Raw genomic sequence first — 19,499 nt, 5'->3', positions numbered from 1 at the left:
GATGGTAATGCCATTGAACATCAAGGGACGATGGTTGGATTCTCTCTTGTTGGAGATGGTCATTGCCTGACACTTGCGTGGCGCAAATGTTACTTGCCACTTGTTAGCCCAAGCCTGGATATTGTCCAGGTCTTGCTGCATTTGGACATGAACTGCTTCAGTATCTGAGAAGTCGCGAATGTTGCTGAACATTGTGTAATCATCAGCAAACATCCCCACTTCTGACCTTATGATTGAAGAAAGGTCATTGATGAAGCAGCTGAAGATGGTTGGGTCGAGGACACTACCCTGAGGAACTCCTGCAGTGATGTCCTAGAGCTGAGATGGTTGACCTCCAACAACCACAACCATCTTCCTTTGTGCTAGGTGTTACCCCAAACAACGGAGAGTTTTCCTCCTGATTCCCATTGACTCCGGTTTTGCTAGGGCTCCTTGATGCCACACTCTGTCAAATGTTGGCTTGATGTCAAAGGCAGTCACTCTCACCTCTCCTCAGGATTTCAGCTCTTTTGTCCATGTTTGAACCAACACTGTAATGAGGTCAGGAGCTGAGTGGCCCTGGCGGAACTCAAATTGGGCATCAGTGAGCAGGTTATTGCTGAGTAAGTACCACTTAATTGTACTGTTGATGACACCCATAGTATGTGGGAACTGGTGGATGATGGTGCGATCCACGGTGACCACATTCACAGCAAGTATTGGCTGCTTGAGGGACTTTGGCTCAGAGACGATGAGCTGGAGTCCGAGCTGTGGACACTGCGACATATTGGGGAGGGGGGAGAGCTACCTGGACACTGTGTTTCAGGAGACAGTTACACCCCTTAAACTAATTACATCAAATTTAGTCCATGGTCAGGGACAGGAGGGTGTGATTGCGAGTGAGGCAGGTATGGAGTTCTAGAATTTAGCTTTGGAGGAGCTACAGCTGGTGCCCTTGTGTAATAGATATGAGGTTCTTGCTCCCGGTGTGGACGAGGGCACAGACTACAGGGAGGATGAGCGAATTGACCACAGCACCGTGGTACAGAGTGCCATTCAAGTAGGGGGAGAAAAGAGAAATGTATTAGTAATAGGGGATAGCATAGTTACGGGAATAGATACTGTTCTCTGCATCAAAGTCAGAGTGTCCTGAAGGCTATGTTGCATATCTGGTGCCAAGGTTAAGGACATCTCTTTTGGACTGGAGAGGAACTTGGAGTGGGAGGGGAAAGATCCAGTTGTCGTGGTCCACGTAGGTACCAACAACATAGGTAGGACTAGGAAAGAAGTTCTGCTGAGAGACTACGAGCAGCTCGGGGCTAAATTGAAAATCAGAACTATAAAGGTAATAACCTCTGGATTACTACCTCATCATCCTCAGTACTGCATCAGCCCTTGGCTACCGCTCTAGATGGCTGGAGGGAGCTTCAAATAAGATGCAGTTGGCATCCACTCTAAGCATCTCTGCGCCATTGACCAGTCAGGGGTTACAGAGTTTGGCATACCTTCTGTGAAGGTCAGTGCAATGCTCCTGCCTCTACTGTATTGTTATGACATGGCAGATGATGTGTGCCAGGCGGACCAAATCCACAAGGGAAACTTGGTCGCACTATCACAACAGTTTTGCAATTTGTATTTAGTATGAGATGCGTGCACTGAATTAAGAAGTAAAAAGTCCACCAAGACCTTTAGAGATTTTTAAAAATTAAATGAAAGTACTTATTAACAAAATAAAAGATGTCAACCACATACATAAGACTACAATTACTATTATAACTCCTAAAATTCCTAATCAACCTGAGCCCTAGTTACACTTCCTTTAAGGCAGCTGTCCAAAATAGATTTTAGAGCAGATATTTCCCCCCGTTGGGTGGGGTTGTGCAGGGGTGGGCGCGAATCTGATCGAGGCCACGCTGCCATTTTATGTGGCAGGCCAATTAAGGCCCACCCAGCGTGACGCTCACCCGGAAGCACTGAGCAATCCCTGTGTGGACAGGGGAGATTCCCTGAGTTGGTGCCTGCGCTCTTTCGCATGTGATAGTGACAGTGCCACATGAGCTGGGACATGTCAATGAATTTTTTTTTAATTTTATTAATTTTTAATCACTTCATGAAACCTCATCCCGCCCGTGGATAAGGTTCCATGAAAAATGCGAAGGCCACCTGGGCTCTTTGCCTGACCACTAACCTTAAGGTTGGACGGGCAGCTCATTTAATTATTTGAATTCGTTTTTAACAGGCTTTAATAGCTTTTGACAGTTCGACGGGCACGCAGCCAACTTGGATGCACGCCCACTGAACTGAAAATCTAAATGACATGCGGTGACATCAGGACGCCCGCCTGACATCACCGCACGTCATTTTACGCACCAGCCAGCAGGCCCCACTCCTGTTCGCCATCCCAAAAATTCTACCCTTAGATTTAAAACAAACTCAGCAAGTTAACACAGTGGAATTCCAAATGTCTCTTCCCCAACTTCTGTTTAGTTAGACAGCAGACTTATGCACAAATGCTAGAGGCTTCATTAAGGCTATTTAATACATTCCTGTGAGATTTTACTTGGCCATCTCCTGACACATAGCCTTTCATTCACCTTTATATATGTCTCTCTTTTTAATATGTAAATTCTATTGTTCCATACGTTTTTGAAACTATCTCCCTCATGATATAAAAACTTTCATGTTGTCACTATATATCATCAGTAACATTTGGGAGAAATAAACACATTCCTTAGCCTTGCTTATCTGGCTAGTTGTAAACTGACTGAAATGCCTTTGAAATCCAAATATCCCTTCACTTATTTACAAAATGCAAATTCCCTTCACACCTTAGATGCTAATCCAGCATCATTAGCATGTCAAGCACCTGGCTTCTTTTGATGATTTAAACTTGCAGTCTGCTTGACCACAAAATGTAATTAAATCACACATAGAGAAACTGAATTATACTTACCCCACACTAAACCTACTTCACAATAAACCAGAAAAATATTATGAAAATTATTGTACTTTCATGACACTTCCATCCTTATGACAAAATGAACCATCATAATTTTAAAAGACGGCTTCATTTTTTTAACCTATCTTACACTACCCACTATACTTATCTTTATATCCACACTATTATATTACCAGATGCATGCGTTAACATAATATATATATAAATCCTTTCTTTCAGCAGAGGTTATTTCAGTCCAGTGTCCAGGTTTTAAATGTCCAATTTCCCTTTGAGAGTTAAACTCTAAACAATGCATCTGCAATTAGATTATCTCATTCAGCCACAAGTATAATCGGTAAATTAAATGGTTGCAGTAATAAACCCCTTCTGAGCAGCCTTGCACTTCAGCCTCAAAATCTGTCCAGAAATTTTAAAGGATTGTGGTCTCTATAAACAATTGTTCCTGATGAATTGTTTGCAACATAAACCTCGAAATGCTGCAATGCTAACACCAGACTCAAGCGTCTCCTTTTCGATCGTTGAATATTTACTCTGTTTTACATTCAACTTTTGCGCAAAGTACCCTATCGGTTTCTCAGTTCCAGTTTCATTTTCTTGCAAAAGCACAGCACCAATGCCCATTTCACTTGTGTCAATGGCCAACTGAAATTGCATGGCAAAATTGGGCACTGCCAAAACTGGTGTTATAGTTAATACAGTTTTAAACTGCCACATGCCTTCTGACATTCCTGTGTCCATTGAAACTTTTTGTTTATTTTTAAAAGCTCAGTCAATGGAGCCACCACACTGCTAAAATTTGGTACAAATTTCTGGTGAAACCTACTCATGCCCAGAAATCTCAAAACTTCTCATTTTGTTGTAGGCACAGGGAAATGAATGATGGCTTGACTTTCACTCCTCTCAGAGCCACCTTCCCATGTCCAATGGTATGGCCTGGATATGTAACATGTGCTTTTGCAAATTCACTTTTAGCCTAGTTCATCACCAGATTAGCTTCTTGCAGTTGATTAAGTAATTCTTCCAAATGTTGTAAATGCTCCTCCCCATGTTTGACTGAAAACTATCAAGTCGTCAATATTAACAGCACAATTACTCAGTCCTGCAATTACTTGTTTGTCAGTCTATGAAATGTAGCTGGTGCATTTTTCATACGAAATGACGACTTTAAACTGATATAGTCCATCTGGCTTCACAAAAGCTGATATCTCCTTTGCTTTCTCTGATAATGATACTTGCCAATATCCTCTCAGTAAGTCAAGCTTTGTGATAAACTTTGATTGTCCCACTTTCTCAATGCAATCTTCCAACCATGGTATAGGACAGGAACCCGTTTTTGGCATTGCATTCACATTTCAATAGTCCACGCACAGTCCTTGTGTTCCAACTGGTTTTGATACCATCACAGTAGGCAAACTCCAGTTACTGCAACTAGACTCAAAGATGTCATATCGAAGCATGAATTCAATTTCCTTTTGTACTTGTAATAACTTTGCTGGACTTAATCTATAAGGATATTGCCTTATTGAAGATGAATCTCCTACACTCAAGTCATGTATAGCTAAATTTGTTCTCCCCAGCTTATTCCCACAAATATCTTTGTGTGACCGCAATAGCTTCTCCAAATCACTTTGGCACCTTGTCTGGAAGGTAACTCAATATTACATTTAAATTTTCAAGTACTCCCTCATTATTCAATTTGATTAGAGGAAAATCAATTTCAGAATCCTTCATCTCTATCTCTCTTCTTATCTACCGCCACTAATACCTCCTTTTGGTCCTCTTCCCTGTTAAAGTACTTTTTAAGCATATTTACATGACACACTCTCTGCTCCTTTTTTCTATCTGGAGTATTTATGAAGTAATTTACTTCACTCAGTTTCTTATCAATCCTGTAAGGCTCACTAAACCTTGCATTTAACAAGTCACCCAGTACCGGTGACAAAACAAACACTTTTTCCCCAGTTCTCCTATCTGCCTTCACTTTCACCACTTGCTGTGATATCTTTAAATGGTCCCTAGCTAACTCACATGCACTGTTCAATCTTTCTCTGAAGTTTGATCATAATCCAGGAGAGTAGTTTCCAAGTTTTGACGCACCAATTTCTCATGAATTAATGTTAGTGATCCGCTTACCTCATGACCATAGACTAATTCAACAGGTCTAAATCCAGTCGATGCATTAAGAGCATCACTAATAGCAAATGACAAGAATGGAATTCCCTTATCCCAATTCTGTGGATAGTCCTGATTATAAGCTCTCATCATGGTTTTCAATGTTTGATGCCATTTTTCCAAAGCCCCTTGTGATTCAGAATGGTAAGCTGTTGACTTAAACTGTTTTATCCCCAAACTGTTCATTTCTTCTTTAAACAGCTGTGACATGAAATTTGAACCCTGGACTGATTGCATTTCTTTTGGTAAACCATATCTTGTAAAAAAATTTGGTCAACTCTGCCACAATTCTCTTTGTTGTAATTATTCTCAAAGTATTGCTTCAGGAAACCTTTAGACACATCCATTATTGTCAGCAAGTACTGATTTCCATTTTTCATCTTAGGGTGATGTCCTACATAATCAACTATGACCCTAGCTAAAGGTTCCTCAAATGCTTGAATTGTAATTAAAGGTGTCAGTTTAATCACTGCTTTTGGTTCCCCCTCACCTGACATGTGTGACATGTTCTACAGAATTTGAATACATCTCTATGCAATCCAGGCCAATAAAAGTGTTTTTGTATTTTTGCCTGTGTCTTCCTAATTCCTAAATGTATCCCTATTGGAATTTCATGAGCTTTTCTCAGTATCTCATTTCTATATCTAGGTGGTATAACAATCTGATGCGCTTCCATCCATTTTTCATCTGCTGAAACTTGATATGGTCGCCACTTCCTCATTAACACATTACCCTTAAGGTAATAACATTCTGGAATACGTTCTGCCTCTTTTTGAGTAAGCTGTGTGATTTAACTGCTCTATGCGTGGATCCTTTTTCTGTAGCTCTACCAACTGTCATGAGCTAAACTCTTGAGCTGCATTCTCTTCCATTCTCTCTTCCTGAACAATCTTATCAAAGGCAGTATCAGTTAATTGAACTTCAGCACACTTTCCCTGCCTTTTAACTTCCTTTTCTTCCTGTTTCAACCTATGAGCTTGTGATCTTGTTATCACACAATCAGGAAATAATCCAGGATGCTTTTTCTGCAGCACCTTCTGTTGAAAGCATTTCTATAGGCTGCTCAACTACCATTGGCATCACCCACATCTGTGACCCAGCTATATCATTACCTAAAATAAATTGAACCCCTACAATGGGCAGTTTTTCCACTACTCCAACAGTCACTTCACCTGTTTTCCACTTACTCTTTAAATTTACCTTCCATAACGGAATAAGTTTAGCATATCCATGAAACCCACTTATTATCACCTGTTCCTGCAATACTCCCTCTGAACAACAAGTATCACTATCCCATAACATTAAGGACTGACTAGCCCCTGTGTCTCTTAAAATTTTAATGGGGAGAATTTTCCCCTCTTCGGGTGGGCCCAGTGGGCGGGCCCGGGAGTGGCCGCACAATGGTCACTGCCCATGATCGGGCCCAGACCGCGATTTCATGCTGGCTGGCCGATTAACATCTCTGTTACATGAGCAGGGACATGTTGAAAATTAGTTCTGAAAATTTTTATTTTATTCTTAATTAACATCAGAAACCTCATCCCGCCCGTAGATGAGGTTTCCTCAAAAATCGAAAGGCTGCTTGGCCTATTCACCAGCCCCACAACCATAAGGCTGGACAGGGAGGGTAAAATCCAATTTAATTAATTTATTAATGGGTTGAATAGCTTTCTTAATTGTCGGCCGGCACGCCACCGTTTCTGCGTGTGCCCGCCAACAAAATATCACATGACCGCGCGATGACATTGGGACACTTGCCCAACATCATCACATGCTATTTCACACTGGTGCATGTCGGGCACATGCCTGCATGCCGAGGTGAAAATTCAGCCCAATGTCTTTACCTGCTCCACCCTGTAGACATGGAAAGACTTCCCCTTCACATACAAAATCTTTAAACATTTCTGCAACCTGCTCTTCAGAACTCGCTTGGATAAATTGTGAACATGTTCCCACTTCTTTACCTATCACTGATTCTTCCTGCTTTTCCTGTACACAAACCACTGGTTTTTCCTGTGCCCGACCCTCATAACCCACAGTATTTTTACTTACAGAACTTTTCTACACCCCAATTATTGCAACAGATTTTCCCTGTAACTTCCAACACATTGACTTCATGTCCCCAACTTTATTACAATGAAAACACCTCAATTTTCGAGTGTCACTTTTACCCTCAGCACCTTCCACTTTAGTCTGAGAAAAATCTTCCTGGGATTTCCACCTACTCATTCTCTTCCCTGACTACCTACCTTCCTTTCACCTTCCCACTTTCTATTCTTCTCTGATTTAAAACGGTGGCAAAAAAAAGGTTTAGATCTATGAAATAACTCATAATCATCAGCTATCTCTGCTGCTTGTCTTACCATTTTAACACTCTGTTCTTCTACATGAGTTCTCACTACCGAAGGAATTGAATGTTTAAATTCTTCGAAAATAATTACTTCCCTAAACACTACATATGTTGTATCTACCTTCAATGCCCATATCCACGGGTCAAAATTACTTTTTCTCTCTCAAACTCAATATATGTTTGACCTGTTTCCTTGGGCAGAATTTTATGTATGACATGTGGGTGGCGGAGCCCGTACGTCAGCGCTAAAATGTCGTGCGCTGACATCGGGCGAGCGTCCCGATGTCAGCACGCGCCATCGCGATATTAAGCTGGGTGGGCGCGCGATGAACTGTGACGCATGCCTGCCATTAATTAAAGGCCTTGTTAAGGCCTTTAACTCAGCAATCGACACCGACTTTGAGGCGTCTGTGTGATCTTCAGCTCGGTGCATGGGCGCAATGGGCAGGCGGGTAAGTGATTTTTTAACAAACCTCATCCAAAGGCTCAGAGGGTTTGTTAATGTTTTATCTGAAGTATTTATTGCAGAAAGTGTTTTAAACTTGCCTGTGTGATTGTTACCAGTTCAGATCGATTTCCAACCGCTTTCTCTGTAATTTCAAGCTTCAGCTCACCAGTCTGCAGACAGTAATCTTTATCAGGCCGGCAGCTTTCCAGAGGCCTCCATTTAGCCTGGGTATGGGTTCTGACATCTCCACTGGAGGCAGCTCCTCTGAGGAGGAATGGAGGGATGGAATAAGGAGGAGGCCAGGAGTGGACAATCAGCCTCCAGGGGAGCCACCTTTGGGAGGTCAGGTGCAGACACAAAGCACGTAGGGCCAAGAGGTTGTCCAAGGTGGAAGGGGCCGCAGAAGACGCCGCTATCCTGCTACCAGGACATACAGGCGGCAAAGCAGCTACCTCAATATGACTGAGGTGCAGTGCTGAAGGAAGCTCTGACTGTCAAGGGGGACAGTCAACTATATCTGTCAGATGATTGGCCCTGAGATCTCCCCTAACTGTGTAGGCAGACACCCTATGCCAGCAGCTCTGAAGGTCACAGTTGCCCTCCACTTCTATGCATCTGGCTCCTTCTAGTGCTCGGTGAGTGATCTTTGCGGTATCTCCCAATCAGCTGTCCACACTTGTGTCAAGCAGGTTACAGTCGATCTGTTCAGACATGCATTGACCTTCATCCACTTCCGCTGTGACCAGGCAAGTAAGGCACAACGAGCCAGAGACTTCGCAACCATTGCTGGCTTCCCCCGTGTCCAGAGTGCTATAGACTGTACACATGTGGCCATCAAAGCGCCAGCAGGTGAGCTGGGTGCCTTCGTCAACAGGAAGGGCTTCCACTCCATGAACGTGCAGATAGTGTGTGATCACAGGATGCTGATTCTACAAGTTTGTGCAAGGTACCCAGGCAGCTCCCACAATGCCTACATCCTCAGACACTCCTAGGTGCTGGGGATCTTCAGTGCTCCGGCTCTGCTGGTTAGGTAATAAGGGTTATCCCCTGCGAAGGTGGCTCATGACGCCTCTCCGCCATCCAAGGACAGATGCTGAGCAGTGGTACAATAGGAGCCATGGCACCACAAGGGCTGTGGTGGAGAGAGCCATCAGTCTTCTCAAGATGCATTTCCGTTGCCTGGACCGCCCAGGGGGTGCACTGCAGTACCCCCCAGATCGCGTCTCTGTGCTAGTGGTAACATGCTGCGCTCTGCACAATCTTGTACTGGAAAGGAGGGATGCAGTTGATGATGAAGACCTTGACGCAGTGGATGAGGCTGCACATGATGAATCCAACAGTGGCTCAGAGGATGAGGAAGCACAGGGCAATGATGAGAGGCAGCACGCTGACCCGCTACTACACCAAGGAGGCAGGGACATTCGGGACACTTTAATCCAACGAGCCTTCAGCTAGCTCCACACACATGGATCAGCAGGACCAGCATTGCCTGGCACTTCCACACATGGCACTTAGGTGTTACATCATCCACCTCATCAGCTGCAACAAAGGGCTTAGTACAGAAACATCAATGTCCACTCAAACAATCATGATATGTCTGTGAAACATACAAATGCAGCACAAAGGAAACACCCTCAGCCTTGGTCGGAAATGTGGACTTTATTGCCACCAAAATAAACAATAAACGTCACTCTGACACAGATAATGAAACATTCCATAATCTCAGGCCAAGACAGAATCACCAGTGACAAACCCATGGAGTGCCTAATATGCCTTATGCTTACGTTTGTGGGTGCTACATCTAGGTGCTGCCCCATCGCTCGGAGTGGCTTGTGAGACAGCCTGCTGTCTCTGCTGTCCTGTTGGCCTCGATGACCTTGGTGGCCGTCCTCTGGCCTGTGGAGCCTGTGCTGGCCCCACCTGGGAGGGAGTGACCAGTTCCAGAACTGGCACCTCCCCAGCTGTCGCAGCCTCAACGGATGTAACGGTCACTGGCAAAGGGGCGGAGGAGCTGCTGCCCTCATCCGGAGCACCCTGAGAGGAGCTCGCAGCGACGACAGGCAGCTGCTGCGCTGACGTGAGATCACATTGGACCTCCCTGCTCACCGCAGATGCATGGGCACCGAACTGGGACACTTGGTGCCCAGAACATCTCCCATATTGCGAATAACCACCTGTGGCCATTAGCGCTGTGAGGGCTTGCAGGTCAGAGCATAACCCCATCAGATGATTCTCAATCTGTTAGAAGCCCCTCTCCATGAGAGTCGCCAATCTCTCAATGGAGGAAGCCTGAAGCTCTGTCCTGAGGTTCATGCCTTCACTGACACTCTGCCTGGATTCCTCCACTACAGAGAGCATGTGAAGCACACCCTCATGCAACCCTGCCAGATGCTCCCATTCACCCGGCCGCTTGTCCTGCAGCTGCTGCATGGCTGACAACTCCAGAGGCACATCATCACTGCCTGACTCAGCATGTGTCTGGTCCCCTGCAGTCCCCCAGCTGCTGGCGCCATCGGCACTCTCTATCTGTGCCATCTCCTCCAGCGATTGTCCTCTCCACTGTGCCCCAGGACACTAGCTGATGTCATAATTCCCATCGATGTGGTAGTCGCTGCGCTGGTGCCTGGCTCACTGAAATGTTGTGACGCAAGTTGCAAGTGATGCCCCTCAGGTGTGGAGGGGGGCCCTGGACATATTCCTGGCAGCCATGTGGTGGTGATGCTGAAATTAACAACATCAGTTAGCATTCAGTCAGTAACACCATTCATCCCCTTCCCGCCCCCAGGCTCATAATGCACTCAACCTTCAAGAACCTAAGGAGACGAATATTGGTGGGGTGGTAAATAGTCAAGAGGAGGCCCAAACATTACACGCACATACAGACAGGCTGGTCAGATGGCCTAAGGAATGCCACATGGAATGTTATGTGGATAATTGTGCGGTTAAGCACTTGGGCAAGACAAACAAGGTACAGGAATACATGAGTAATGGTAGGACTGTGGAAAATCACGACAATTACAGGGATCTTGCTGGGCAAGCCCGTTAAGGTCGCAGAATAGGAACATAAGGCGTTTAACAAGGTCAAAGCCAGACTTGCCTTTATTAGCCGAGGAATAGAATGTCGGAAAAGGGAGGTCGTGTTGCAAGTGCAGAAAACACTGTCGAGGCCACATCTACACTTCTGCATTCAGTCGTGACCTGCACTTCATGGGAGGGATGGCATTGGAGTGGGGAGAGTGCAGAGGTTCCTGACCTGGATGCTTGCTGGCCTGGAGAGTTGGAGTTACGAGGAAACATGACAAACACTTGCAACATTTGCTGTGGAGCATTGGAGATTGGCAGGTCACATTATTGACCTTCATTCCATTATGAGGGGCATAGAATGGGTGGACAGAAGGCAACATTTCCCCTTGGCGCAGGGATGAGTAACATGGTGGCATTTATTTAAGTTGAGTGCCATGAGGTTGACAGGTGAGGTGCTGAGGACCTTTTGGACAGAGTAATGTGGGATGCACTGGCTGGTGGAGATACAAACCCTCCTAAGATGCAATAAGTCTTTGGATGTGCAGCAGCGATGCCATGGCATATTAGGCCATGGGGAGAGTGGTCAGAAATGGGATAAGGTGACTACATCCTCAAGGGGCCGAGGGACCTTTGTGTATGACCCACAGGTCTGACTGTATCAGTCTGAATGAGCAGTGTTGCTGCATTAACATTTGTAGCAATCATCAGTATTTTGGATGATGGGGAGACAGAGTGGATGGGACTGTGGCCCTCAAATACCTGGCCGCTGCACCCCAGCCTTGCCGACCTAGCCGCTTGCTTCCTCCCCAGCTCCATGGCCTGCTCTTCATATGTGGCTAGGTGCTGCAGCACGGTGTGTCCACCACAGTCCGCAAACGCTCCCGGCTTTTGCATGCTCTGTTTTTGCCCGCAGAACAGTGAAGAGCATTTATTGGGCTGATTGCTCATGTACTCTACACACGCCTGCCGCACCCCAATCACAGTGGCCCATCTGAGGCCTCCAGCGGCTCCTGTCCACACTACTGGTGATCAGTCACCAGAAGATAGTACAGCTTCCAACCCCTGCCCACAACAGCCACCTTGGACACACTCAGCGTCCATCACTTTGAATAACACATGGGTCTTAGCGCACATGGCAAGGAGGCGCAACTAGGTGCGGTGCCGAGGCCAGCAGATGGCTCTTGGCCATGATGCCTTGAGGTTCCCCTTCCATCATCTCATCACCATCAATAAGACATGTGTTGGAGTTCTGAGTATGTGTCTAGCCACCTCCCCTGCAGGTTGCCCCCAGACTACTCAAATGCGACAAACACCAACATATACTGTGGGGAGAACCCATCTTCTCCTCAACCACTAAGGCTGATGTAAGCATGGTCACTATCTGTTTGCCCACACAGCGTGCGTCAAATGCCCAATGCAGTAACGACACTAAGACGTTGGGGTGGGGGGCCTCAAAGTCTAAGGCTGCCTGCTGGGTTAAATGGCCAAGGCTGACATGGTACTCACCCTTCCAGAGCACAACAAACCATTGAAGCATTTGGGGCACTGTGTTCCTGTGCGTCGCACGACGTCTTCAGAGCTTACTACCTCAGCCACCTCCTGCCATGCCTGCCTGGTCACGTGGGAGGCCCTCCTCCTCCCATCATCGGGAAACACCTCCCGACGATTTGACATCTCTTCGAGGAGGGCAGCAAGGCAGGCATCGGAGAACCGAGAGGCACATTGGCCCCCCCGCTGGCCTATCCTGCAGCCTGGTTGCTGGCGTGGTGAACAGCCTAAAGGAGGCTGCCTGGCCTTTCTTTGTACAGACTGCCGGTTCCCCATTGGAACCTGCGGTCTATACACACCCGCCATACATCTGAATTTCCCGCTGTACATGGGAGTCTGAAACGCGCTGGGTGGGCCTTAATTGGCCCGCCTGCACAAAGTGGCGGCGCAGTCCTTTCGACTGTGGAGATCGGCTACGTGCCCGCTGCAGATTGGGTCGGGCCCGCCCACATGACAAACATAAAATTCTGCCCCTTATATTCCTAAATTTCTGTCTGTATGCCTCAGGCAATTCATTTGCACTCAAAATAGCCTTTTTTACTGCATCATAATCCACCAACTTCTTCTAACAGTGAAGCATAAACCTCATGAGCTCTACCCATTAATCTAGACTGTAAAAGCAGTATCCAGTTTTCTTGTGGCCATTTCATCTGTTTGACTATCTTCTCAAATGAAATAAAGAATGCCTCTACTTCACTTCCCTCAAATTTCAGAACAAATTTAAACACCTCCTCACTGGGGTCTAGGTTGAAGGTATTTTCATCATCAGAGCCTTCCTTAGCATCTGATGTCACTTTTTTAAAGTCCAGCTTTTTAAGCAGGTTTTCTCTTTCCTTCTCCCTCTCCTCCATTACTAACTTTTCCCTCTGGAGATCAAGTTTTCGCATTTCCATTTCTCTTTGAAATTCTCCCTCTTTTTTTATCTTTCTTTCTCTTTTTCTGACCTTTCTTTCCCTGCTGCCTCTAGTTCAAGTTTTTTTTCATTTTCATTGCTTGTTCAAATTCAAGCTTCTTCATTTTTAACTGAAGTCTCACTACCTCCAGCTGTGACTCACTGGTGTCAGGTATCACTTCCAACTTCAAATGCTACGCTAGCACATTAACTATGTCTGCTTTCTTTGCCCCTACAGGTAACCTCAACTGCAACTTATCCACCAACTCTGTTAACTTACCCTTAGATACTTTTCATAACCCAATCAGAGTTATTGCTTCTATTTCCAAAAAAGTTTTAGCCATGGATACAGCCACATTTGCAGCCTCATCACTTTAAAAATCCCTCACACCAGCTCCTAAACTCAATGTGCTTCATGTACTCATAACCTTAAGATTCACCAACTCCAAACCAATCAAGGAATTTCAAAGTTAACACAAAACCCTGGACAGTGGAATCCCAAATGGCTCTTCCCCAACTTCTGTTTAGTTAGACAACAGACTTAGGTGCAAATGCTAGAGGCTTCATTGAGGCTATTTCAAGCATTCCCGTTAGATCTTAGATGGCCTTCTCCTGATACATAGCCTTTCATTCTCCTTTATATGCGTTTCTCCCTTTTTAATATGTAAATTCCATTGTTACATTATGTATCTCCCTCATAATATAAAAACTTCCATGCTGTCACTGTATATTGTCAGTAACATTTGGGAAAGATAAACACATTCCTTACCCTTACTTATCTGGCTAGTTGTAAACAGACTGAAATCCCTTTGAAATCCAAATATCCCTTCATTTATTTAAAAAAAGCAAATTCTCTTCAGATCTTACATGCTAAGCCAGCATCCATATTTACTCATTAGCATGTCAAACACCTAGCTTATTTTGATGATTTAAACTTGCAGTCTGCTTGATTATGAAATGTAATTAAATCACACACAGACAGACCCAACTATGCTTACCCCCTTAAACCTTCTTCACAATAAACCAGAAAAATATTATGAAAGTTATTATACTTTCAAGACATCTATGAGTACTGTCGCATATGGCTCTTCATGAAGTTGCTCACTGTCTCATTGGAGGAACTCATGCATTCTCAACCCTGAACCAGAATAGTGCACATGAGCTGAACGGACTCCTTCATTCTCAGCCCGTCGATATGCACAACGTCAGGAAACTCTGACTTGTGGAAACACGTCTGTTGCTGCTGGTCTAAGTACAGTCTCCTTTCTTGTGACTCTCGAGGCCCTGTATCTATGCCCAGCTGTGCAGGCTTGTGCCTGTCCTCCATCCTCCAGACTGCCCACATCTGCCTGTGCCTCTCTCACCTCCTCCTTCTCAATCCTGACATGCTCATCACCCTATCTAACCACACATGAGGATTCAACAAGGTGACTTTCTCTGCGCTGATGGAGGAAGCATTTATAAGATGTGACGGCGCTTGCTCTGAGGTCTCTGCTTACAGCACTTGCCCCGTTGCTGACTCAGGAATCTGTCCTTCCTCCTCCATGTCAGAACTTGTGGGAGACTCAAGAAATAATGAGAATTAGTCTAGTCAGAGTATAAGACTCTACAATGCCAAGGCTTTCCAATGCAGCTGAGTCTTTGGTGTGCTGTCAGATGCCCCACCCCTTCATTTACAGCTTGCAGTAGATTTTCATTCCCTCCACCACTAAAGCTCATCACGCCTTTGCCGATTTGCACATGCTTAGCCATCCTGGCTATTTCCATGGCTCCCTCCTCCATGATGGCAATGATGAACAGATGGGGCACTCCTCCTGCCGTCAGTGCCCTTCCTCAGGCGCTATTAGTCCTTTTCTCCTGCAAGGTCAAGAGATAAGGTACTGTTGGCCTATATGGCCAGTGCTGTTGGTTCATTGACCTAAGAAGCTGCATGTATCAGTTCTGATAAGTATTCAAAAATGCTATGGCTCTGAGTTTTGCTGATGATTCATTAAGTAGACTGGATCCATACCCCTCCGATGTTCAGAAGCAGAATGCACCCTCAGGCACCTCAGCTGGTGTGTCTACTGGAGGTTGAATACCCAGAGGCCTGTCATAAGGATCTGACATTTCACTTACCTTGCCAGAGTGAATGAGATCATTAAACCTTTTCCACCATTGAACCCAGTTGCTCCTAACTACACTTTGTCTGTTGATGGTCTCAACAAACTTGATCCAGGCCTGTTTGGTTTGGGTGAGTGATCTTATCCTGCCACCCTTGTGAAAGAAGACCTCCTTCCTCTCCCTCACTGCCTCCGGAGGACCTCCAGGTCACTATCTGCGATGTGAGGGGCAGCCTTGACCCTGGTTCCAGCCCTCTATCTTTTTTCTCCCTTCACTGCTGCTTCAATTCCCTCAGTGAAACATTAGTCACAGTAATGGCTGCCATAGCCTGTACAAATTGTGCCTGCACTCTTTCAGTCCTGCCTCCATTCCCATCCCTGTATCTGCTAATTGGCCACCCAAACCACTCCCCAGCTGTTTAGCAAGCCGCCTCCATTGGGTGCCGTGAGTATCACTCGCTCCCACCCCACTCACTTACACACACACACGCAACGGGACTGGATTGAAACCTGAAAACTGCTCTGATGTTAGTTTCCCAGCCCCAGAAGGAAACACAGGTTCTATGGCCAGGACTTTTCCCTCATCGGATAAGCTCAGTGGGGGCGGGCAGGAGCAGTTGAGAAGACAACCGCTGCCCGCGATCGGGGCCAGATCATGATTTCACACTGGTGGGCCAATTAAGGTCCACCCAATGTGAAACCCGCATGATAGTGCTCAGCACTGCCTGTGCTGGGGGGAAGGAAGGCAAGCACAGAGCTGCCTCAGGGGGGTGAAGAGTTTAAGAATTAAAAATAAACTATTTTAAATTGTAAAAAAACATGTCCCCTCATGTGACTGTCACATGAGTAGGGACATGTTCTTAATGAGATGTTAAAATTGATATTTTATTTTTACTTGCAGTTGGAAACCTCATCCCGCCTGTGGATGAGGTTTCCTAAAAAGTGCAAAGGTCGCTTGGCCTCTTCGTTAACCGTAATGTTGGACGGGCAGCGAAAAATAACATTTAATTGGGACTTTAATGGCCTTTTAATTGTCGATGGGTGTACCGACCGAAATATTGCGCGAGCGCACGATGACATTGGGACACAAGCCTGACATTATTGCGCGTCATTTTACACATCGGCATGTGGGGCCCACCCCCGCACACCTAACGCAATATTCAGCCCTATGTGTTTGAATGTTACTTGAATCTTGCTGATATCTGCATTTACAGCATATCTGGATGCCAGAAGTTGCTGTCCAATTCACTCCCTAATAACGGCAAGCGCTGGCAGCCTCTCTATTATTCTTGCCACAAAGTCTTGGTCATTGTAATTTTCCATATAAATGCAAGTCTTTCTACGTTTTTCTTATGAATCTAGACTGAATTGTGCAGGCATTCTTTTTCCTGATTTCACTCTCCTTTTATGACTGTTGACAGTTACATGACCAACGACACTATATATTTACATGATGCGAAATAAAACTGGTAGCAATTTCGGAATAATAGGATTATAAATCTAAACAGTTATTGTTTGAAAACTATTAATCTTTTTATTGCCTGTATTTTTATTCATTTCCATAAAAGAAATCTTATATTTATTTGTCAGCTCACTGATAGTTACTTCAGATTCATTACCTGCCAATTTACATTTCCCCACACTTCCTCCAAACTCCTCATTGCTCTTGACACAAATTTCCCTCACTGGAAATCTTTACCGCATTTGATGAAAGAGGTGGATTCAAGAAGCGGTTCAAGGCAGCGGCCCATCACCACCTTCTCAAGGATGATTACAGATGGGCAATAAATGCGGGCCTATAGCCAGCAATGCCTAAATTGTTTTTAAAGTTGTTAGAGTGGTTTGCTCCAGTCCATTTCAGTCATTTCTTGTTTAATTGTGAAGGACAAAATTATTTTTTAACCTGGATTTTTTTTCCCTCTTTGCAGTCTTCTTTAATATCAGAGCCATCTATTGATCTACTTTCGCAGGAGCTGATGCCCCAAGCTACCATGGTCAGTCAGTCTGCCTCAATGACACAGGTTAGAAAATAAATACACTTTCTTTAATTGCCTGAATATGTTTTCTTCCACTTCCATAAAACTTTGTTTACAATTTTCAACCAAATTGATAAACAGGACAAACAGGAATTAACAAAGCTGTACACTAATAATTTAAAATTTTGGATTTTAGAGTCATCCACATTGTTTTCTTGCCTGATTTTAAATTTGCTAGTTCTATTCCAAGCCCCTCCCCCATCCCCCACTAGTGCAGAACATGTTATATTCCCTATTTCAGAGAGTAGGCAAATTACCTGCTCCCCTATTTCTTCCAAAGCCACTATTTTAGCCACTTATCAGTGTCTAAACACTGTGTGGTCACTTGCTCTTGGGTTTTCTAATTTTATTCCTCTGTGGAATAACTAAAGTGTACATGATATTCTAACTGACAGCATGGACAGGATCATAAATTTCCTATTTTGAAGTGTAGTTGCCGTTAGTGACATAATAAAATGGAGCACCGGTACTCCTTTCATTTTCTGTTTCCATTTTATTCTTCAAGAATCTTTCATCTGGAGTTCCACATTTGCAGACCCACAAACTTAAAGATACCCAGATGTGATTTTTTTTTTGAGATCATGGGCTGAGTTTTCCAGTCCTTTCTGGTTTAGAAATGGAGGTGGCCAGGCTCTAAAAATGGTGGTGTTGGCCAGGTGCCAGTTTCCCATCACTGTTCCCGTCGCCAGTGAGTTTCATCAGGGTGGGTGAAGGCCAGCCCCAAGAACCCACCCAGCTCACAAATAAGTCCAATTAAACTAGTTAAAAAGCTCATTGCCTGGAAGCCTTGGCCCTCCCCTTCTGCCCCCAAAGATGGCAGGGGAATGACGACCTCCTGCATTGCAAGGAACCTGTAGTCAACATGCTCCCCACAACCTTTGCACACCAATGGCACAATGCCGTTCTTGCTTCCATTCATCTGGTCTGCCTTTGACTCAGTGTCCAGCCTGTCTGCTCCTGCCAAAATCTGAAACTGGCCCTCCATGGGCTGTCAATGAACATATGAACCTGCGTATGTCGGGAATTTTACAGAACACTGGAAGACTTGCCCTGGTGCGGCAAGGAGAAGGGAACCTTCTAAAAAGCCAGGAAGGGTGTGTAACTTAGCTTACACATCTGCTGAGAGCATGGGCTAATGCACAAACAGGTCAGAAAGTATTTTTTTATTTGAATGGGGAAGTACCTTTTTAGTACTTGCTATATTACGGTGACTATTAAGTAATGTTTAGTCTATGTTGATTTTGGTTTGTTTGTTATAGTAAAAGTCTTAAAACATGAAATCTTGGGCATTTTTTCTGTCAATAGCTAGGAAATTAATATCCCTTTTTAAAAGTTATTGGTCTCTACTGGGATCATAGCAATGGCTACTCCTTTATGTGACCCCAAGATGGAACCACAGAAGCGCTACAACCAAAACCATCTGCTCACCAGGACTACCGTGGAGTAGGCCATCAGGCCGCTGATGATGCAGTTCCAGTGCCTGGACCCTGTCGGGGAATCCCTGTTGTACACTCCTGCAAGGATCTCACGCATTGTTGTGGTCTGCTGTGTTCTCCATAACATGTGTGGACCTTGAAGAGGGCAAGGAACTGGATTGACACAACTCATCAGAGGAAGGGGAAGAGCAGGATGTGTAAAAGGAGAAGGAGGAAGAGCCAGAGATACAGTCTCAGAATAAAGAGCATTCCATTTGAGACTGAGATGAGGCAGAATTTCTTCACTCAGAAGGTGGAGAATGTTTGGAATTCTCTGCCCCAGGCGGCTATGGAGGCTCAGTCATTGAGTATGTTCAAGACAGAGATTGATAGACCTCTACATATTAAAAACATCAAGGGATACAGGGATAGTGAAGGAAAATGGTGTTGAAGTAGAATGTCAGCCATGATCTCATTGAATGGCAGAGTGGGCTTGAAAGGCTGACTGGCCTTTATTATGTTCTTAAGTTCTTAAGAGGATGGGGGTGGAAGATACAGAACACAGAGGTTGCTG

General features: G+C 45.0%; 1 protein-coding gene across 1 annotated transcript in view; it reads left to right on the top strand.

Moving 5' to 3' along the window:
• LOC121284366 (neuronal PAS domain-containing protein 2-like) overlaps nt 1-19,499 on the top strand; it is a 210,796-nt gene that overhangs the window by 137,223 nt on the left and 54,074 nt on the right. Inside the window, exon 16 of the mRNA XM_041199787.1 lies at nt 17,403-17,495. Within this exon, the coding sequence (XP_041055721.1) occupies nt 17,403-17,495 (93 nt within the window). The remainder of the gene's footprint in view (nt 1-17,402; nt 17,496-19,499) is intronic.

Source organism: Carcharodon carcharias, chromosome 11, assembly GCF_017639515.1.
Source record: "Carcharodon carcharias isolate sCarCar2 chromosome 11, sCarCar2.pri, whole genome shotgun sequence".
NCBI lineage: Eukaryota > Metazoa > Chordata > Chondrichthyes > Lamniformes > Lamnidae > Carcharodon > Carcharodon carcharias.
Note: the sequence above shows the minus strand (reverse complement) of the source record. Positions and strands in the feature narration are given on the sequence as shown.